The sequence below is a fragment of the Nerophis ophidion genome, linkage group LG12 (genome assembly GCF_033978795.1).
Source record: "Nerophis ophidion isolate RoL-2023_Sa linkage group LG12, RoL_Noph_v1.0, whole genome shotgun sequence".
Lineage (NCBI taxonomy): Eukaryota > Metazoa > Chordata > Actinopteri > Syngnathiformes > Syngnathidae > Nerophis > Nerophis ophidion.
The window spans coordinates 13,889,396-13,912,342 of NC_084622.1; the positions used below are offsets into that span (position 1 = coordinate 13,889,396).

Consider the following 22,947-nt stretch of genomic DNA (forward strand, 5'->3'; position numbering starts at 1 on the left):
GCTGTGGCCCCTGGATTGTGTTTGTGTGTCCCTGGCTGTGGCCCCAGGATTGTGTTTGTGTGTCCCTGGCTGTGGCCCCAGGATTGTGTTTGACTCTGGAATCAAATAGACAAGGAAACCAAACAAAGCAAAACTATAATTACTTAATAAAAACTGTTTTATTGGGTACAATTATCTTTAGGGTGTAATATATTTATAAAAACTACATTTGATTAAATGAGTGTTTATTGTTGTATTTATGAATGTAATCATATGTATCTTGTAAATATATACAAAATGTTGCAATGTAAGGTTATGTATTGCATTGATGATAACAAATCAAATTATTATTATTATTATTGTTATAATTATCATATGTGAGTGATGGGACAGCACATTATTTACTGTTGCTTCTCCCTGCTCCTTTTCGGACACATGTGTCTTTTTCTATTGATATTACTATGTTTTTTTTCCTCTAAGACAATACATTGCAAGTGTTATATTTATTTTTGTGTGCATTTGAAATAAAATTAATTTAAATTAAATTAAATCGATTTTGGCTAAACAATTGCCTATATTAATATACAAATTACCACTAAAATTCGACTAAATAAACGTATTTTGTTTAGTGTTTGGACACACTTTCTAAAGTTATGAAAGCTCGCCATCTAGTGGTGAGAAGACAACTACGCACTTTAACAATCGGAGTACGGTGTTTAAAAATAATAATTTTTTGTATTTTAAATCCTTATATGTTTATTTTACAAAAGCCAAATAGACAATGTCTATGAGTGTTACTGAAAGTTAAGTTTTGTTCTACTCAAAATCAAAGTTATATAAACATAATTTCAAAACCAAATAGGCAATCTGTCTAAAAATGCCTGTAATAATGTATCTAAGTCAGTTTTATTTGAATCGGATGTTTTTTAAGGCTTGCAAACATATTTTTTTTACTGTATATGACAGTAATGTTCTTTGAATCCTGAGATAATGCAAAAAACAACAACAATAATAACAATTATACAAACATAACTCCTAAAGTAAATGTGCAAAATATCCAATAATGCATGGAATAGTAATAATGTATCTTTTTGATTTTTACTATAAAAAATATATTTTATAAGGTTTGCAAAGACAATTTTTTTTTTTTTTTTTTTACTCAATATGACAGTATAAATTAAATCACCAAAATGTATTCCTGGGCGTGGCCACCGCTGCTGCTCACTGCTCCCCTCACCTCCCAGGAGGTAATGGGTCAAATGCAGAGGGTAATTTCACCATACCTAGTGTGTGTGTGTGTGTGTGTGTGTGTGTTTGTGAGACAATCATTGGTACTTTATAAGTGTCATACTAAATATGAAAGTTATATAAACATAACTCCAAAACCAAACATGCAATATATGTCTAAAAATGCCTTCAATAATGTATCTTTGAGAGTTTTACTTTTTTAAAGGCCTACTGAAATGAGATGTTCTTATTTAAACAGGGATAGCAGGTCCATTCTATGTGTCATACTTGATCATTTTGCGATATTGCCATATTTTTGCTGAAAGGATTTAGTAGAGAACATCGATGATAAAGTTTGCAACTGTTGCTAATAAAAAAGCCTTGCCTGTACCGGAAGTAGCAGACCATGTGTGCGTGACGTCACGGGTTGTGGAGCTCCTCACATCCTCACATTATTTATAATCATGGCCACCAGCACCAAGAGCGAATCGGACCGAGAAAGCGACGATTTTCCCATTAATTTGAGCGAAGATGAAAGATTCATGGATGAGGAAAGTTAGAGTGAAGCACTAGAGAGAGAAAAAAGGCGACGGCAGTGGGAGCGATTCACATGTTATTAGACAAATTTACTAGGATAATTCTGGAAAATCCCTTATGTTTGTTGTGTTACTAGTGTTTTAGTGAGATCATATAGTCATACCTGAAAGTCGGAGGGGTGTGGTGACCGCCAGTGTCTCTGATGGAAGCCATGGAGGAGCCAAGAAAGCCGCAGCTGCCTTGTTGACAGCTGCAGGAGGACGCAAGCTCCGCTCATATCTCCGGTAAGAGCCGACTTATTACCACAATTTCCTCACCAAAACCTGCCGGTTGACATGTGGTAGAGAAACATGTTCGCTTGACCGCTCTGTTCCATATCAAAGCTTCACAACAAACAAAGAAACACCGGCTGTGTTTCGGTTGCTGAAGACAGCTGCAATCCACCGCTTTCCACCAACAGCATTCTTCTTTGACGTCTCCATTATTAATTGAACAAATTGCAAAAGATTCAGCAACACAGATGTCCAAAAAACTGTTTAATTATGCGATTAAAGCAGACGACATTTAGCCGTGATTGGTGCTGGGATAAAATATCCGCTCCAACCAATAACGTCACAAGCGCGCGTCAACATAAGTGTCATCATTCCGCGACGTTTTCAACAGGATACTTCGCGGGAAATTTAAAATTGCAATTTAGTAAACTAAAAAGGCCGTATTGGCATGTGTTGCAATGTTGATATTTCATCATTGATATATAAACTGTCAGACTGCGTGGTCGGTAGTAGTGGGTTTCAGTAGGATTTTAAGGCTTGCAAACACAAAAATATGTTTTTACTTAATATGAAAGTAATGTTTTTAGAATCCTGAGATAATGCAAAACAAAGCAATACAAAATATTCAAACATACATCTTAAAGCAAACATGCAAAATGTCCAATAATGCCTGGAATAATAATAATGTATCTTTGTGAGCTGAGAGAAGTCCAAGTCCAGTGCACCAGAGGGCGCTCGACTCTTTGTTTATGAGCGTTGTAAACATAGACATGTTGTAATTGTAGGCAACATGGAGCGCTACCTCCTACTGGCGCTGACGAGATGTGCGGTCGCCATCTTGGAGTGGTGATCCGCTCCACTCAGTGCAATTCATTTGGCAGGAGCAATGAACTGTCAGCGCATTTCATTCATCTTACCTCACTGAATACCACTCATTTTCAAACGATTTCTCCTCATACGTGTCGCTATGATAAAGGACACATGTTTTATTATTCATAGTTTGCTTAACAGTAATAGACTATTCTACCCATTCTACCGTCAGTCTACCCCAGGGCTACTGAATTAACTTACCACCACCAGAGGTGGGTAGAGTAGCCAGAAATTGTACTCAAGTAAGAGTACTGTTACTTTACAGATGTATTACTCAAGTAAAAGTAAGGAGTAGTCACCCAAATATTTACTTGAGTGAAAGTAAAAAGTATGTTGTGAAAAAACTACTCAAGTAGTGAGTAAACTGATGAGTAACCTGTTTGTTTAATGATGACGGCAACAAATAATGCACAAAAACATAAAAATAGCAATGAGCAAATTCAGAGCCAGGAATATCTCTTAAGAAACAAAAACAATATTATATATTAAATAATAATACATTAAAATAAAAATAAAAATTAAGGCAAATTGAGCCACAGTAACTTAACAGCACCATAGGCTCAGTAGGCATTGATTGATTGATTGATTGATTGATTGAAACTTTTATTAGTAGATTGCACAGTACAGTACATATTCCGTACAATTGACCACTAAATGGTAACACCCCAATAAGTTTTTCAACGTTAATCAATTACTTAATAAATGACCAAGTCAAGGTGATCTACCTCATAAATACATATACATACACACATATCGTATATATATATATATATATATATATATATATTTTGCCGTTTTTGTTGACATGTTAAATGTGTTTTAATGAACACACATGCATGTTTAACAAATAGACTCCTATCTTTCATGAAGACAAGAATATAAGTTGATGTATTACCTGATTCTGATGACTTGTATTGATTGGAATCAGACAGTAGTGCTGATAACGTCCATGTTTTCAAATGGAGGAGAAAAAAGTTCCTCCTTCCTGTCTAATACATCATGAAAGTCGTTGGGTTTTGGCATCTTATTTGTCCAGCTTCCATATTCGTTTTTATACACTTTACAAAAAATACATTGGCGGCAAACTCCGTAGCTTGCTAGCTTGTTTGCGCTAGCTTTTGGAGACTCTTATTTTGTTAGCGCAGGCGCGATGGAGCGGCGCTTTTATTGTGAAGACAGGAACTGTGCGATCAGTCTTTAAGCTTTTGACGGGAAGTACGGTTGAAATAAAAAGTGTCTTTTTTCCTTTAGACTTTCGATTGATTGGTTGATTGATTGAAACTTTTATTAGTAGATTGCCCAGTACAGTACATATTCCGTACAGTTGACCACTAAATGGTAACACCCCAATAAGTTTTTCAACATGTCAGGTTCTATGTGTGACGGTCACGTGACCACCTGGCTCTGTTTGATTGGTCCAACGTCACCAGTGACTGCATGTGATTGGTGAAACACAAGCATGCGTAGTTCCTACTTTGAATGCGTGTCTGACAAAATCAAAACAAACAAAGCGTGCATTAACAGATCGATTTAAAAAAAAAAAGTAGCGAGTAGCGACCTGATTGCAGATAAATGGAGCGGAGTAAAAGCAGCGTTTCTTCTCTATAAATATACTCAAGTAAAAGTATGTTGCATAAAAACTACTCTTAAAAGTACAATTTATCCCAAAAGTTACTCAAGTAGATGTAACGGAGTACATGTAGCGCGTTACCACCCACCTCTGACCACCACCAGGTGTGAATGAATGTTGAGTCCCACTTCTCTGTGAGCGCTTTGAGTGTCTAGAAAAGCGCGATATCAATGTAAGTTATTTTTTTCTTTATTTTTATATGCTATAAGTCAGTGGTCCCCAACCTTTTTGTATCCGCCGACCGGTCAACGCTTAATAATTTGTCCTGCGGGGGGGGATCCTTTTTTTTTTTTTTTTTCTTTGTTATGAAAAAGGGGACGTTTTTGTCATTAAAAAAGGGAGGTTTTTGTGGTTAGTGCACTAATTGTAAGTGTATATTGTGATTTTTATGTTGATTTAATAAAAAATAAAAAAAAATATTCTGAAAAAACAGAAGCTAAAATGAAGAATTAAATTAAAATGTGTTTATTATTCTTTACAATAAAAAAATGAATTTAATTGAAAATTGATTTAAATTGTCAGGAAAGAAGAGGAAGGAATTTAAAAGCTAAAAAGGTATATGTGTTTAAAAACCCTAAAATATTTTTTAAGGTTGTATTTTTTCTCTAAAATTGTCTTTCTAAAAGTTATAAGAAGCAAAGTAAAAAAAAAAAAAAAAATTATTTAAACAAGTGAAGACCAAATCTTTAAAATATTTTCTTGGATTTTCAAATTCTATTTGAGTTTTGTCTCTCTTAGAAATAAAAATGTCGAGCAAAGCGAGGCCAGCTTGCTAGTAAATAAATAACATTTCAAAAATACAGGCAGCTCACTGGTAAGTGCTGCTATTTGAGTTATTTTTAGAACAGGCCAGCGGACGACTCATCTGGTCCTTAAGGGCGATGTCACGCCAAATTTCTTCCCTCTACAAAAACCTTCCCCCCCATTTACATCCGGGGTCATGATTAATACAGTTGTTTTGTTAACGCTATATTATAAAAATACAGATGTTTTGTTAACGCTATATTAGAAAAAAAAATGAAAAAATGAAAAAAAACAATTTACAAACACAAGCTATGGGATGACATAAGAGGAAATGTGAGGAAACATGACACCGGAAGTAAATGTGTAATCCCATAGCTTGTGTTTGTAAATTGTTTTGTGAATTTTATGTTTTATAATATAGCGTTAACAAAACGTCTGTATTTTTATAATATAGTGTTATATTTTTAAATTATATTGTTAACAAAATGTTTTTATTAATCATGACCCCGGAAGTAAATGGGGGGGAAGGTTTTTGTAGGGGGTAAGAAATTTGTTTATTTTTCTACAAGTTTTTAGTCATTTTTATATCTTTTTTTCCAAATACTTCAAGAAAGACCACTACAAATTAGAACTATTTTGCACTGTTATACAATTAAAAAAAACAGTAATTGATGACATAGTGCTGTATTGTACGTCTTTATCTCTTTTTTTCAATCAAAAATGCTTTGCTACGATTAGGGGGTACTTGAATTAAAAAAATGTTCACAGGGGGTACATCACTGAAAAAAGGTTGAGAACCACTGCTCTAAAAGCCGTAGATGTTATTGTCACATATGCATGCACAGTAGATGGCAGTAATGTCCTGTTTAAGAGTGTCACAACATTGCTGTTTACGGCAGACAAACTGCTTCACGGTAGACGAAAACGTGACTGCTATTGTTGTGTGTTGTTACCGCGCTGGGAGGACGTTAACGAAACTGCCTACAATAAACCCACATAAGAAACCAAGAACACGCCCTCGATCATTCTACAGTTATAACGTCATTGGGCAGGCTCGCTGTTTATATTGTGGGAAAGCAGACGTGAAAAAAGGCTGTCGACACGTCACTCGGGTCCGCATGGAGCTGGAGGCCACGCCCCCTCCAGCTCCGCCTGAATTTCGGGAGATTTTCTGGAGAAAATTTGTCCCGGGAGGTTTTCGGGAGAGGCGCTGAATTTCAGGAGTCTCCCGGAAAATCCGGGAGGGTTGGCAAGTATGGGCCCCCCATCTAAAATGTGTTTGACACCCCTGGTTTAGAGTCTAGACCAGGGGTCACCAACCTTTTTGAAAGCAAGAGCTACATCTTGGGTACTGATTAATGCGAAGGGCTACCAGTTTGATACACACTTAAATAAATTGCCAGAAATAATTTGCTCAATTTACCTTTAACTCTATGTTATTGTTAATAATTAATGCTATTTATCTTTGTGGAAACTTTGATCATCTTAATGATTTATCACAATAAATATATATAGAAACAGATAAATGTCATTCCGTCGTACATTTTATTTCTTTCTACAGAAGGTTTTTTGCAGAGAATAAATGATGAAAAAAAAACTTAATTGAACGGTTGAAAAGAGGAGAAAAAATAAAAATTAACTTTTGAAAAATAGTTTATCTTCAATTTCGACTCTTAAAAATTCAAAATTCAACCGAAAAAAAGAAGAGAAAAACTAGCTAATTTGAATCGTTTTGAAAAAATGTAAAAAAGAATTTATGGAACATCATTAGCAATTTTTCCTGATTAAGATTATTTTTAGAATTTTGATGACATGTTTTAAATAGGTTAAAATCCAATCTGCACTTTGTTAGAATATATAACAAATTGGACCAAGCTATATTTCTAACAAAGACAAATCATTATTTCTTCTAGATTTTCCATAGCAAAAATTTTAAGAGATTCAAAAGACTTTGAAATAAGATTTAAATTTTAATTCTACAGATTTTCTGGATTTGCCAGAATAATTGTTTTGAATTTTATTCACAATAAGTTTAAAGAAATATTTCACAAATATTCGTCGTCGAAAAAACAGAAGCTAAAATGAAGAATTAAATTAAAATGTATTTATTATTCTTTACAATAAAAAATGAATTTACTTGAAAATTGATTTAAATTGTCAGGAAAGAAGAGGAAGGAATTTAAAAGGTAAAAAAGTATATGTGTTTAAAAATCCTAAAATCCTTTTTAAGGTTGTATTTTTTCTCTAAAATTGTCTTTCTGAAAGTTATAAGAAGCAAAGTAAAAAAAAAATAATAATTCATTCAAACAAGTTAAGACCAATTCTTTAAAATATTTTCTTGGATTTTCAAATTATATTTGAGTTTTGTCTCTCTTAGAATAAAAAATGTCGAGCAAAGTGAGACCAGCTTGCTAGTAAATAAATATAATTTCAAAAATAGAGGCAGCTCACTGGTAAGTGCTGCCATTTGAGCTATTTTTACAACAGGCCAGCGGGCAACTCATCTGGTCCTTAAGGGCGATGTCACGCCAAATGTCTTCCCTCTACAAAAACCTTCCCCCCCATTTACTTCCGGGGTCATGATTAATACAGATGTTTTGTTAACGCTATATTATAAAAATATAACGCTATATTATAAAAATAAAGACGTTTTGTTAACGCTATATTATAAAAAAAAATTTAAAAACGAAAAAAACAATTTACAAACACAAGCTATGGAATGACGTAAGAGGAAACGTGAGGAAACATGACCCCGGAAGTAAATGTGTAATCCCATAGCTTGTGTTTATAAATTGTTTTTGGAATTTTATTTTTTGTAATATAGCGTTAACAAAACGTCTGTATTTTTATAATATAGAGTTATATTTTTAAATAATAGCGTTAACAAAATGTCTGTATTAATCATGACCCCGGAAGTAAATGGGGGGGGGGGAAGCGTTTTGTAGGGGGGAAGAAATTTGGCGTGACAGCGACCTGGTGCTGTCAAGCCAAATCTGTTTATTTTTCTACAAGTTTTTAGTTATTTTTATATCTTTTTTTCCAAATACTTCAAGAAAGACCACTACAAATGAGAACTATTTTGCACTGTTATACAATTAAAAAAACAGAAGCTGATGACATAGTGCTGTATTGTACTTCTTTATCTCTTTTTTTCAATCAAAAATGCTTTGCTAGGATTAGGGGGTACTTGAATTAAAAAAATGTTCACTGGGGGTACATCACTGAAAAAAGGTTGAGAACCACTGCTCTAAAAGCCGTAGATGTTATTGTTACATATGCATGCACAGTAGATGGCAGTAATGTCCTGTTTAAGAGTGTCACAACATTGCTGTTTACGGCAGACAAATTGCTTTACGGTAGACGAAAACGTGACTGCTGTTGTTGTGTGTTGTTACCGCGCTGGGAGGACGTTAACGAAACTGCCTACAATAAACCCACATAAGAAACCAAGAACTCGCCCTCGATCATTCTACAGTTATAATGTCATTGGGCAGGCTCGCTGTTTATATTGTGGGAAAGCAGATGTGAAAAAAGGCTGTCGACACGTCACTCGGGTCCGGGAGGTTTTCGGAAATCTGGTGCTGTCACGCCAAATTTCTTCCCTCCAACAAAAACCTTCCCCCCCATTTACTTCCGGGGTCATGATTAACAGACGTTTTGTTAACGTTATATTATAAAAATATAACGCTATATTATAAAAATAAAATTAAAAACAATTTACAAACACAAGCTATGGGATGACATAAGAGGAAACGTGACCCCGGAAGTAAATGCGCCATCCCATAGCTTGTGTTTGTAAATTATTTTTTAATTGTTTTTATAATTTAGCGTTATCAAAACGTCTGTATTTTTATAATATAGCGTTAAAAAAATGTCTGTATTAATCATGACCCCGGAAGTAAATGGGGGGGAGGTTTTTGTAGGGGGGAAGAAATTTGGCGTGACAGTGACCCCTGCTCTAAACTGCTCGCCGGCTCCTCGTCACCACTTCAAGATGGCTGCCCAATTTCTCGCGTCACAGCAGCCAATGCTGCGTCTACTTGTAACATGTCTAAGGTTGTGATTAGGCGCACCTCCAGTGCACTAGAGGACGCTCGACTCCCCTCCTGCTCCCGCATCGTCTCCAACGTTGTTGCGAGCCGCCATAAAATGAAGAAGGAGAGGACGAAGAAGTCTCCAACATGGCCGGAGTTTGCCGCTGTGTGCGGCGACATGCTGCCTGTATTCCGCCCACTTTAACTTTCACACTGCGGCGGATGTTCCACACATCTCACGCGTGCGGCGGGCTGCTGCACGGCTTGTACAAACGCGGCCTCCTGAAGGAGTCTTTCCCGGAGGACGCGGCGCACCAGCGGCTGCCCGGCCTGCTGCAGTCCGGCGCGCAGACCGTCTACTGCGGCTTCGACCCCACCGCCGACAGCCTCCACGTCGGCAACCTGCTGGCCGTCATCGGCCTGCTCCACTTCCGCAGCGCCGGCCACCACGTGGTCGCCGTGCTCGGGGGCGCCACCGCGCAGATCGGCGACCCGAGCGGGAAAAGCGGCGAGCGACAGCGGCTGTCCGCGGACGCCGTGCGGGAGAACACGCGCCGCATCCGGGAGAGCATTTACCGGCTGTTCGCCAACCACGAGGTCCACTTCCACGGCGGCTCCAAGGCGCTCGGCACCGTGGCCGTGCTGGACAACCTCAGCTGGTACAAGGACTACAACGTGGTGCACTTCCTGTCGGAGGCCGGACGCCACTTCCGGTTGAGCACCATGCTGAGCCGCCACAGCGTGCAGGCCAGGCTGCGGAGCGGCCACGGCATGAGCCTGGCGGAGTTCACCTACCAGGCCTTCCAGGCCTACGACTTCTACCACCTCAACCAGGTCTACGGCTGCAAGATCCAGCTGGGAGGCAGCGACCAGCTGGGAAACCTCATGTCTGGCCATGACTTCATCCACAGGTACTCTTCATCATTTCATATGTTGACGTCATCCACAATTACATCTACTAAATGTCTTCATTTCATATGACGTCATCCACAAGTACATTTACTACATGTCTTTATTTCATATGACGTCATCCACAAGTACATCTCCTAAATTTCTTCATTTCATATGACGTCATCCACAAGTACAGCTACAAAATGTCTTTATTTCATATGACGTCATCCACTTATACTGCTACTAAATTTCTTTATTTTGTATGACGTCATCCACAAGTACATCTACTAAATTTCTTCATTTCATGACGTCATCCACAAGTACAGCTACAAAATTTCTTTATTTCATATGACGTCATCCACTTGTACAGCTACTAAATTTCTTTATTTCGTATGACGTCATCCACAAGTACATTTACTACATGTCTTTATTTCATATGACGTCATCCACAAGTACATCTACTAAATTTCTTCATTTCATATGACGTCATCCACAAGTACAGCTACTAAATTTCTTTATTTCATATGACGTCATCCACTAGTACAGCTACTAAATTTCTTCATTTCATGTGATGTCATTCACAAGTACATTTACTACATGTCTTTATTTCATATGATGACTTCATCCACAAGTACAAACCCCGTTTCCATATGTGTTGGGAAATTGTGTTTGATGTAAATATAAACGGAATACAATGATTTGCAAATCCTTTTCAACCCATATTCAGTTGAATATGCTACAAAGACAACATATTTGATGTTCAAACTCATAAACTTTCTTTTTGTTTCGCAAATAATAATTAACTTAGAATTTCATGGCTGCAACAGGTGCCAAAGTAGTTGGGAAAGGGCATGTTCACCACTGTTGCATCACCTTTTCTTTTAACAACACTCAATAAAAGTTTGGGAACTGACGAAACTAATTGTCGAAGCTTTGAAAGTGGAATTATTTCCCATTCTTGTTTTATGTAGAGCAGGAGTGTCAAACTCAAATTCAGAGTGGGCCAAAATTTAAAACTGAACAAAGCCGCGGGCCAAGGTGGAATAAATTAACCTTTTAATAGGGACCCAAACAAGTTTTGCATTGAACATTGAACAAGCAAGGCTTATACACAGTAACTTTATAGTGACATGCAAAATTGAGTTTCAAATGATGATAATAATAATATAATTAAAAAATAATCAGCGGTATAACAAATACAATTTAAATACAAATTGAATGCCTCTTTTCTATTTGCAGCCTTCTGAGGTAAATATCAAAATATATTGTAGCGTCCCGAAAAAGGTAGTGTTGCAAGGGGTTCTGGGTATTTGTTCTGTCATGTTTATGTTTTGTTACAATGCAGATGTTCTCCCGAAATGTGTTTGTCATTCTTGTTTGGTGTGAGTTCACACTGTGGCGCATATTTGTAACAGTGTTAAAGTTGTTTATACGGCCACCCTCAGTGTGACCTGTATGGCTGTTGACCAAGTAAGCCTTGCATTCACTTGTGTGTGTAATAACCGCATATAATAATAATAATAATGGATTAGATTTATATCGCGCTTTTCTATTGTTATATACTCAAAGCGCTCACAGAGAAGTGGGAACCCATCATTCATTCACACCTGGTGGTGGTAAGCTACATCTGTAGCCACAGCTGCCCTGGGGTGGACTGACGGAAGCGTGGCTGCCAGTTTGCGCCTACGGCCCCTCCGACCACCACCAATCATTCATTCATCATTCATTCACCGGTGTGAGCGGCACCGGGGGCAAAGGGTGAAGTGTCCTGCCCAAGGACACAACGACAGCGACTTTGATGTCCATAGGTGGGAAGCGAACCTGCAACCCTCAGGTTTCTGGCACGGCCGCTCTACCCACTACGCCATGCCGGCACGCTGTTTGTATGGAGGAAATGCGGACGTGACGACAGGTTATAGAGAATGCTAAAGGCAGTGCCTTTAAGGCACGCCCTCAATATTGTTGTCCGGGTGGAAATCGGCAGAATGATTTTCGGGAGGGGCACTGAACTTCACGGAGGATTGGCAAGTGTGAAAAATTGCGGTGTTACAGCGGCACCGCTGCTGTGTAATAACGGCGGGCCAGCTGTAATGTTAATTTGATATTGCCTCAAGGGCCAAATTAAATTACACGGCGGGCCGAATTTGGCCCGCGGGCCAGAGTTTGACACCCATGATGTAGAGCTTCAGTCGTTCAACAGTCCGGGGTCTCCGCTGTTTTATTTTACGCTTCATAATGCGCCACACATTTTCGATGGGAGACATGTTTGGACTGCAGGCGGGCCAGGAAAGTACTCGCATTCTTTTTTTACAAAGCCACGCTGCTGTAACACGTGCTGAATGTGGCTTGGCATTGTCTTGCTGAAATAAGCAGGGGCGTCCATGAGAAAGACGGCGCTTAGATGACAGCATAAGTTGTTCCAAAACCTGTATGTACCTTTCAGCATTAATGATGCCTTCACCCATGCCTTGAGCACTAATGCACCCCCATACCATCACAGAAGCTGGATTTTGAACTTTGCGTCGATAACAGTCTTGATGGTTTGCTTCGGATGACACGATGACGAATATTTCTAAAAACAATTTGAAATGTGGACTCGTCAGACCACAGAACACTTTTCCCACTTTGCATCAGTCCATCTTAGGTGATCTCGGGCCCAGAGAAGCCGGCGGCGTTTCTGGATGTTGTTGATAACTGGCTTTCACTTTGAATAGTATAGCTTTAACTTGCACTTACAGATGTAGCGACCAGCTGTATTTAGTGACAGTGGTTTTCTGAAGTGTTCCTGAGCCCATGTGGTGATATCCTTTAGAGATTGATGTCTGTGTTTGATACAGTGCCGTCTGAGGGATCGAAGGTCACGGTCATTCAATGTTGGTTTCCGGCCATGCTGCTTACGTGGAGGGATTTCTCCAGATTCTCTGAACCTTTTGATGATATTATGGACCGTAGATGTTGAAATCCCTAAATTTCTTACAATTGCACTTTGAGAAACGTTGTTCTTAAACTGTTTGACTATTTGCTCACGCAGTTGTGGACAAAGGTGTACCTCGCCCCATCCTTTCTTGTGAAAGACTGAGCATTTTTTGGGAAGCTGTTTTTATACCCAATCATGGCACCCACCTGTTCCCAATTAGCCTGCACACCTGTGGGATGTTCCAAATAAGTGTTTGATGAGCATTCCTCAACTATATCAGTATTTATTGCCACCTTTCCCAACTTCTTTGTCACGTGTTGCTGGCATCAAATTCTAAAGTTAATGATTATTTGCAACAAAAATATTTTTTTATCAGTTTGAACTAGGGCTGCACCGATTAATCGGTAACCGAATATATTCGGCCGAATATGGCAAAAAAAGCCACATTCGGCCTTCGGTGGAATGAGTTAAAAACAAGGCCGAATAGTGGCGTGTGACGCAATTTTTTGACGCAATGACGCAATCAACCAACGTGCGGTGACGTTGGGATATGTTGTGTACCTGTATAAGTGTATGAGGTTATAAGCACACACTTAATTGAGATTTAGTGGGGCCTCTGTTTACATTATTAGCATACCTACTGTGGCTAAGCAGACTTTTGACAAAAGGACAAAAATTCATTTGTTGTGGGTTTATCCACTTTAATGCACTTTATTTTTTGGGGGGAATGCATGTTTTGTTTGAAGGCCTAATATAAATGAAAAACTTTGTGCTTTTTTTTTTGAAAAGCAAAGGCTACTGGAATATTAAAAAAATGTCAATATTCAATAAAAAAATACTTTATTTGAAAAACATTTCTAAATATTTATTCTAGGCTATTTATGCAATATAAAAAAAGTGTGAAAAACTGCATTCATGCTTCGGCCACAAATTTTCATTTCGGTGCATCCCTAGTTTGAACATCAAATATGTTGTCTTTGTAGCATATTCAACTGAATATGGGTTGAAAATGATTTGCAAATCATTGTATTCCGTTTATATTTACATCTAACACAATTTCCCAACTCATACGGAAACGGGGTTTGTAAAATATTAAATATTTAGCTCATTCACGTAAGAGACTAGACGTATAAGATTTAATGGGATTTATTGATTAGGAGTGACAGATTGTTTGGTAAATGTATAGCATGTTCTATATGTTATAGTTATTTGAATGTCTCTTACCATAATATGTTACGTTAACATACCAGGCACCTTCTCAGTTGGTTATTTATGCCTCATATAACGTACACTTATTCAGCCTGTTGTTCACTATTCTTTATTTTAAATTGCCTATCAAATTTATATTCTTGGTGTTGGGTTTTATCAAATAAATTTCCCCCCAAAATGCGACATATAGTCCAGTGCGACTTATATATATTTTTTTCCTTCTTTATTATCCATTTTCGGCAGGTGTGATTTATACTCCGGCGTGACTTATACTCCGAAAAATATGGTACTACATTTCTTTATTTCATTGGATGACTTCATCCGCAAGTATATTTACTAATTTCTTCATTTCATATGCTATATTTATCCAACACGACCATACTATCTCCAGCTAGTGCAATTAAAAAAAAATAGCACTATTTAAAAACAAACAAAAGCACCTAAACAAGGAATACCTTCGAAAAGTAGCATGAAGAAGCAAGAGTGTGTTGTCCTGTTCCATCACCAACATTATCAGCCCCCTCCCCAAGTACAAATAATTATGTATTTTTTACTTTATTTCAAGCAAGAGCATATTTCCAGAAGTGAGGGGCATCTTAAGCACAATACAAACAACCGGTGGTGGGCCGTGCGTTTCCCTCCTAGGCCTTCGGTGATGTCCTGTGTCCAATTACACATTCATGCACAACTGTTCATTGAATCACATCAACAGTGTACAAAACAGGTTATTTTCTGGCACATAAAAAAAAATCAACATACCCGCATCAGCAAATAAAACATATCTTATGTGGTTCTGTCAAAATAAAAATTGCATAAAACATATTAAATGTGAAAAAATTAAGAAATAAAATATCTGAATTCACAATTTGTGTGACCCATTAGAGCAGGGGTGTCCAAACTTTTTCCACTGAGGGCCGCACACAGAAATATTAAGGCATGCAGGGCCCATTTTGATATTTTTCATTTTTAAACCATAGCTAAATATATGGATTATTATTTTTTTTACCTTTAGGGCTCCCGGGGGCCATATAGGGTCTAAGTCAGTAAAATGTTAACAAGTCAAATTATTATTTGTTTTTTAATTATTTAACGCTTACAGTAGATCTCTACAATATATAAACTTCAGATTGATGTTATGCCTTTTTTGTCAAAGACAACTTTGAAAGTCCAGTTTGGAAAACTGTTTTATTTTAAATATGTAATCCTCCATGTTAAAAGTGCAGGCGAGAGGAAAAAATAAACGATCGCTGCTCACTCTCGCTGCTTGTTGTCACTTCTTCTGCAGCCGAGTAGTCACAAGAAGGATAACCAGGAGGTGGGAGTCATTTAATGACTCATATTTGACACACGCAGCTGTGGTATATTAATAAAACATAGCTGCTTACTGTTCTTTTTAGCATATTCAATAGCTTGGACCTTAAATCCTACTGAATAGCTCTTAATCTTCTTACCTTTATGTGATTTCAATTTATTGAAATCAGCCTCCATTTTTAAAATGATGACAGGTGAAGTGTCACTCGTGACGTGACGAGTTTGACCCTGTGGAAATTCTAGACATATGCTAATTATTTGGCGAAACAAGTTAAACCCGGCGGAAATTCTAGACATGCGCTAATAAAAATAATATTTTGCGAAACGAATTTGACCCGGCGGTAATGATAAGCATGCGCTAATTCTTTTGCGAAACAAGTTTGACCCGGCAGTAATTCCAGGCAGGCGCATACTATATACCCGGCGGCAATTCAAGGAAATACGGTAGTTTCTGTGTTAGTGCTTATTACAGCAATATCACTACTACTTGGTTAATACTCAAGTCATCAAATGTAAATGGAGTATTGTTGGCGCTTTTTGAATGGTTAGTTATTCTATTTTTGTGGAGGAAGTAGAGGAGTTTCAATTGGCTCTGCTGTAAGTAGACTTTTATTTCCTTTATTAACAAGTTGGAATGCATAAAAAAGTCCATCCATCGTTGTGTCGCTTATAATGATAGGCGAAATTACCCCCAAAAGTGCAGTTCCCCTTTAAAGTCATCTTTTTAAAAGTATGTGTATCACGTCCTCTCCAGGATGAGCGGTGAAGAGGTGTACGGCCTCACCATCCCTCTGGTAACCAGCTCGGCGGGGGACAAGCTCGGCAAAACTGAAGGCAACGCTGTTTGGCTCAATCGTGACAAGACGTCGCCATTTGAGCTTTTCCAGTTTTTTCTCCGGCAGCCCGACGCCAGCGTGGAAGGGTGGGTAAGCAGGAAGACTCAAACTGATATACAGTGCGTACGAAAAGTATTCAGACCCCTTTTCGTTTTTCACCCTTGGTTTCATTGCAGCCATATGATAAAATATTTGTATTTTTAATTTTTTTCTCATTAATGTATGCTTTATTTGTAATACATGGGGCAAAAAAGTATATAGTCAGCCACCGATTGTGCAAGTTCTCCCACTTAAAATGATGACAGAGGTCTGTAATTTTCATCATAGGTACACTTCAACTGTGAGAGACAGAATGTGAAAAAAAAATCCAGGAATTCACATTGTAGGAGTTTTAAAGAATGTATTTATAAATTATGGTGGAAAATAAGTATTTGGTCAATAACAAAAAGTAAACTCAATACTTTGTAATATAACGTTTGGCAATAACAAAGATCAAACGATTACTATAGGTCTTTACCAGGTTTGCACACACAGTAGCTGGTATTTTGGCCCATTCCTCTATGCAGATCTTCTCGAGAGCAGTGATGTTTTGGGGCTGTTGCCGAGCAACACGGACTTTCAACTCCCTCCACAGATTTTCTATGGGGTTGAGGTCTGGAGACTGGCTAGCCCACTCCAGGACTTTCAAATGCTTCTTACGGAGCCACTCCTTTGTTGCCTGGGCGGTGTGTTTGGGATCACTGTCTTGCTGGAAGACCCAGCCACGTTTCATCTTCAAAGCTCTCACTGATGGAAGGAGGTTTTGGCTCAAAATCTCACGATACATGGCCCCATTCATTCTTTCCTTAACACGGATCAATCGTCCAGGCCCCCTTAGCAGAAAAACAGCCCCAAAGCATGATGTTTCTACCCCCATGCTTCACAGTAGGTATGGTGTTCTTGGGATGCAACTCAGTACACAACGAGTTGAGTTTGTACCAAAAAGTTATATTTTAGTTTCATCTGACCACATGACGTTCTCCCAATCCTCTGCTGTATCATCCATGTGCTCTCTGGCATATTTCAGATGGGCCTTGACATGCACGGGCTTAAGCAGGGAGACACGTCTGGCACTGCAGGATTTGATTCCCTGTCGGCGTAGTGTGTTACTGATGTAACCTTTGTTACTTTGGTCCCAGCTCTCTGCAGGTCATTCACCAGGTCCCCACGTGTGGTTCTGGGATTTTTGCTGACCGCTTTCATGATCATTTTGACCCCACGGGATGAGATCTTGCGTGGAGCCCCAGATCGAGGGAGATTATCAGTGGTCTTGTATGCCTTCCATTTTCTGATAATTGCTCCCACAGTTGATTTTTTTCACACCAAGCTGCTTGCCTATTGTAGATTCACTCTTCCCAGTCTGGTGCAGGTCTACAATTCTTTCCCTGGTGTCCTTTGACAGCTCTTTGGTCTTGGCCATAGTGGAGTTTGGAGTCTGACTGTTTGAGGCTGTGGACAGGTGTCTTTTATACAGATAACAAGTTCAAACAGGTGCCATTAATACAGGTAACGAGTGGAGGACAGAAGAGCTTCTTAAAGAAGAAGTTACAGGTCTGTGAGAGCCAGAGATCTTCCTTGTTTGAAGTGACCAAATACTTATTTTCCACCATAAGTTACAAATAAATTCTTTAAAATTTCTTCAATGTGAATTCCTGGATTTTTTTTCACATTCAGTCTCTCACAGTTGAAGTGTACCTATGATGAAAATTACAGACCTGTGTCATCATTTTAAGTGGGAGAACTTGCACAATCGGTGGCTGACTAAATGTCCACATTTCTGTTTTTTTTTTATCTCAAGGTGGGTTGCATTAACGAGAAATAAAATGAATTGTTTTTGATGTTGGCAAATTGGTGCAATGAAAGAGAGTGAAACATTTAAAGGGGCCTGAATAATTTCCGTACCCAGCGTGTCAGAGTACTTCTCTAACTTGTCCGAGTGTTCCGCAGGTACCTGAAACTTTTCACCTTTCTGCCTCTGGCGGAGGTGGAGAGCGTGATGGAGCAGCAGAGGGAGGATCCTGGTAAACGTCTGGCTCATAAACGACTGGCGGCAGAGGTGACCAAGTTGGTGCATGGAAAGGAAGGTCTCGAGAGTGCCAAGAGGTCAGGACCCTGTCCGTCAACCCAGCCACCTGGCATGTGTGACACCTGACCTCCATCGTTGTGGTTGCAGGTGCACCAATACTCTGTACCACAGCAGCGTGCAGGACTTGGAGGAGATGAGTGACTTGGAGCTGCAGGAGCTCTTCAGAGAAGCCCCCTTCCATGAATTGCTGTTAGAACCTGGGACCACTGTCTTAGATGCATGCCGTCGGGTGCAAGCCATCCCAGAGGGTCCCAAAGGGTAAGTCTGCTTGTGTGTCTCTTCAGTTATTGTTTTAACTTGAAATAATTAGGGACCGAATGTCCCTTTGGGACAGAGGACCCTATTGTATTTCTAAGGTTTTATTATTATTATACAGCCGCCTCTTTGAGCTGTAATTTGACCCCCTTAAAATGCTTCAAAACTCATCAAACTGGACACACACATCAGGACTGGCGAAAATTGCGATCTAATTAAAAAAAACAAATTGCACTCTAGCGCCCCTTAGGAATAAAACACAGACAAAACTGCTCCTAGGAAGAAAACTCAGACAAAGCTGCTTGTAACTTTCAGCAAGAATGCCGTAGAGACATGAAACAAAACCCTCTATGTAGGTCTCACCTAGACCTACATTTCATTCATTTACATCCTACAGCAAAAATCAACAGGAAGTTGGCAATTACCCCTTCAAAACAAAAGTTTTGTAAAAACCTGTCACCTTTTTTAAAACATTATCTCCTCTGAGCACGTTTGTTGTGTCGGCTTCAAACTCGCACAGGAAAGAGATTGAACCGTTCTGATTAAAAGTGCGCAAAGTGTTTTTCTAACGCCTCCGGTTTTTATTTTACGAGCCTTCAAAGGACTGCTGCGCTGCTGCCGTCTCAAGATGGCCGCTTAAAAGCAGGAAGCACCAGCATGACCACACAATGCAGAGAAGGTAGGTACTGTGCGGGTAAAGATATGTTGACTGGGTGAAAGTAGGAGGCACCAGTTTGACTCCAGGATACAGAGAAGGTATGTAATGTGCAGGTAAAGATATGTTGTCTGGGTGATGGCAGGAAGCACCAGCGTGTATGGGTGAAAGAAAGAAGCACCAGTGTGACCCCAGGATGCAGGGAAGGTAGGTAATGTGCCGGTAAAGATATGTTGAATGGGTAAAGGCAGGAAGCACCAGCAAAAGTGGGTCCCGTCCATCGCTGCTTGCAGCTTTAATTTGGTTTGTGTTTGTGAAAAAAATGGCTGAAGAGTTTAAGCACTCAGGGACACAAACAGATAACAAGAGGCACCAGACAAACAGTCATTACTCATCGTAAAACACAACACGTTAGTTATATGTTTGGCTGAGGGTGGCGTCAGGCAGGTCTTCAACAGACTTCATTTACAAAAACTAATTGTAGCTTTCGTAATCTGGCTGCACATTCTGGTTAACATTTTCTGGACTCTTTACTTTTGCGGTTCCTTTTTTTTTTTTTGAAGGTATTTGAAGCATACTTGAGACCTCTGAACTCGGGAGATGGGCGGGGGGTGTATATTGTACCGGCCCGGAATAGTTCATGCTGCAAGGGGTTCTGGGTATTTGTTGTGTTGTGTTTATTTTGTGTTACGGTGCAGATGTTCTCCCAAAATGTGTTTGTCATTCTTGTTTTGTGCGGGTTCACAGTGTGGCGCATATTTGTAACAGTGTTAAAGTTGTTTATACGGCCACCCTCAGTGTGACCTGTATGGCTGTTGACCAAGTATGCTTTGCATGCAATTGTGTGTGTGTAAAAGCTGCATATATCATCTGATTGGGCCAGTACGCTGTTAGTATGGAGGAAAATCGGACGTGACCACAGGTTGTAGAAGATGCTAAAGGCAGTGGCTTTAAGGCACGCCCCCAATTTTGTTGTCTGGGTGGAAATCGGGAAAAATTGGGGAGAATGGTTGCCTAGGGAGATTTTCAGGAGGGGCACTGAAATTCAAGAGTCCCCCAGGAAAATTGGGAGGGTTGGCAAGTATGATTTGATTTCTTTACATTTCTTTATTTCATATGACTTCATCCACAAGTATTTCAAAATATGTGAAATATCCATGATATCGCAAAAATCTGTGTTTGTAAACATTAATTTTTGCGTCAAAATATGAATTACGTTTTTTAAAATGAAATATAAATACAAACTAAGTTAAAGTACCAATGACTGTCACACACTCTTGGTGTGGCGAAATTATTCTCTGGAAACAGTTGAAGTTTTAGTGTATTTATTAACAGCCAACTGGAAGGTATATTTTTGACGTGACTGATTGTACACAGGTCACAACACCGCAAGTATAGTATTTATTTTAAAAAAAACCTTAAAGGGGAACATTATCACAATTTAAAAAGGGTTAAAAACAATAAAAATCAGTTCCCAGTGGCATGTTGTATTTTTTGAAGTTTTTTTTCAAAATGTTACCGGTCTCCGAATATCCCTAAAAAAAAAGCTTTAAAGTGCTTGATTTTCGCTACTTGCGATGCCACTATCAATTTCCCTGTGACGTCATACAGTGCTGCCAATGTAAACAAACAATGGCGAATAGTACAGCAAGATATAGCGACATTAGCTCTGATCCAGACTCTGATTTCAGCGGCTTAAGCGATTCAGCAGATTACGCATGTATTAAAACAGATGGTTGGAGTATGAAAGTATTGAAGAAGAAACTGAAGCTATTGAGCGAATAGCTATTGACGCTATTCATAGCCATAGCATGGCCGAATAGCTGCGTTAGCATCGCCGGTAAAATGTGCGCACCAAACGATCAGGACTTTCGCATCTTGTGACACTGGAGCAACTTAAATCCGTCGATTGGTAAGTGTTTGTTTCGCATTAAATGTGGGTGGAAGGAAACGTAATATAGTTGCAAATGCATTTGCAGGTTATCCATACATCTCTGTGCCATGTCTGCTTTAGCACCGCCGGTAAATAGCATGTTAGCATCGATTAGCATAGCATGTTAGCATCGATTAGCTGGCAGTCAACATCAACAAAACTCACCTTTGTGATTTCTGTGACTTTATCGTTACAAATGCATCTGCAGGTTATCCATACATCTCTGTGCCATGTCTGCTTTAGCACCGCCGGTAAATAGCATGTTAGCGTCGATTAGCGTAGCATGTTAGCATCGATTAGCTGACAGTCACGCCGCAACCAAATATGTCTGATTAGCACATAAGTCAACATCAACAAAACTCACCTTTGTGATTTCGTTGGCTTTATCGTTGCAAATGCATCTGCAGGTTATCCATACATCTCTGTGCCATGTCTGTCATCGCCGGTAAAATGTGGAGCCACTTTGGTACATTCAATGGGGGTCTGGCGGCAGACACTTTGGCATCTTCAGGCCAGTGGTGCAACTTGAATCCCTCCCTGTTAGTGTTGTTACACCCTCCGACAACACACCGACGAGGCATGATGTCTCCAAGGTTCCAGAAAATAGTCGAAAAAACGGAAAATAACAGAGCTGAGACCCAATGTTTACAATGGGTTTGAAAATGAAAATGGCGGCTGTATTTCCTCGGTGACGTCACGTTCTGACGTCATCCCCTCCAGAGCAATGAACAGAAAGGCGTTTAATACGCCAAAATTCACCCATTTAGAGTTCGGAAATCGGTTAAAAAAATATATGGTCTTTTTTCTGCACCATCAAGGTATATATTGACGCTTGCATAGGTCTGGTGATAATATTCCCCTTTAACATTCTGTGGACATGCAAGTGTCAAACAGACAAAAAAGATGGTTAATGAGAATAAATGGAAAGGTAAAATTTTGAGTAAAAATGCCCCCAATTGCAGTTCATGCAGTCTTGATTTTCATAATGTTTTTTCAGGGTTCGCATAGCAGCGCTTTGTGCCGGTAAAAATATTCCTCTTTTTTTTTTCCTCAGTTTTCCTTTTTTCTGAGAGGGTGCCCACATCCCAGAATGGATGTTGCTTGCTTGACGTTGGTTATTGAATAGTTTTTGAACTGTTGCTGCGCAGGTATCGGATGGTTTCAGAGGGAGCGGTGTGGCTCAACCACAAGCAGGTAGACAAACCTGAGCAGGTGCTCATCCCAAAGCTCCACATCCTCGCCAATGGACTCACGCTGCTCCGAGTGGGCAAGAAGAACTTCTACATCATCAAGTGGCTCAGTCTCTGAAAAGAAAGAACCAGTGGACTTGCCCGGGAAAGAGTGGATCACTGAGGAAGGTGCGTGGAAGTGACATGATTTAGACATTTTCTGTCTTTTTGGATATAAATATTGTACAGTGATGACTTGTCTTTCTAAACTATGATATTAAAAATCATTTTAATTGATGAGCCGGTCACATTTAAGTCTTGCTGGATGAACAGCAGGGGGCAGCGCTGTAGCA

At 39.2% G+C, this 22,947-nt stretch overlaps 1 protein-coding gene across 1 annotated transcript; it reads left to right on the top strand.

Annotated features, from left to right (window-relative positions):
• Positions 1-9,370: 9,370 nt before the first annotated feature.
• Positions 9,371-22,891, top strand: yars2 (tyrosyl-tRNA synthetase 2, mitochondrial). The gene is made up of 5 exons (XM_061916858.1): positions 9,371-10,204; positions 16,376-16,543; positions 18,444-18,599; positions 18,670-18,840; positions 22,574-22,891. The coding sequence occupies exons 1-5, from the start codon at positions 9,441-9,443 to the stop codon at positions 22,731-22,733; spliced, it is 1,419 nt and encodes a 472-aa protein (XP_061772842.1). The 5' UTR covers positions 9,371-9,440; the 3' UTR covers positions 22,734-22,891.
• The last annotated feature ends 56 nt before the right edge of the window (positions 22,892-22,947 follow it).

Coding starts and splice junctions, on each gene's coding strand:
- yars2 (XM_061916858.1), top strand. CDS start 9,441: ATGGCCGGAGTTTGCCGCTGTGTGCGGCGACATGCTGCCTGTATTCCG. Junction 18,600..18,669: donor GGTCTCGAGAGTGCCAAGAG/GTCAGGACCCTG, acceptor TTGTGGTTGCAG/GTGCACCAATACTCTGTACC. Junction 18,841..22,573: donor ATCCCAGAGGGTCCCAAAGG/GTAAGTCTGCTT, acceptor GTTGCTGCGCAG/GTATCGGATGGTTTCAGAGG.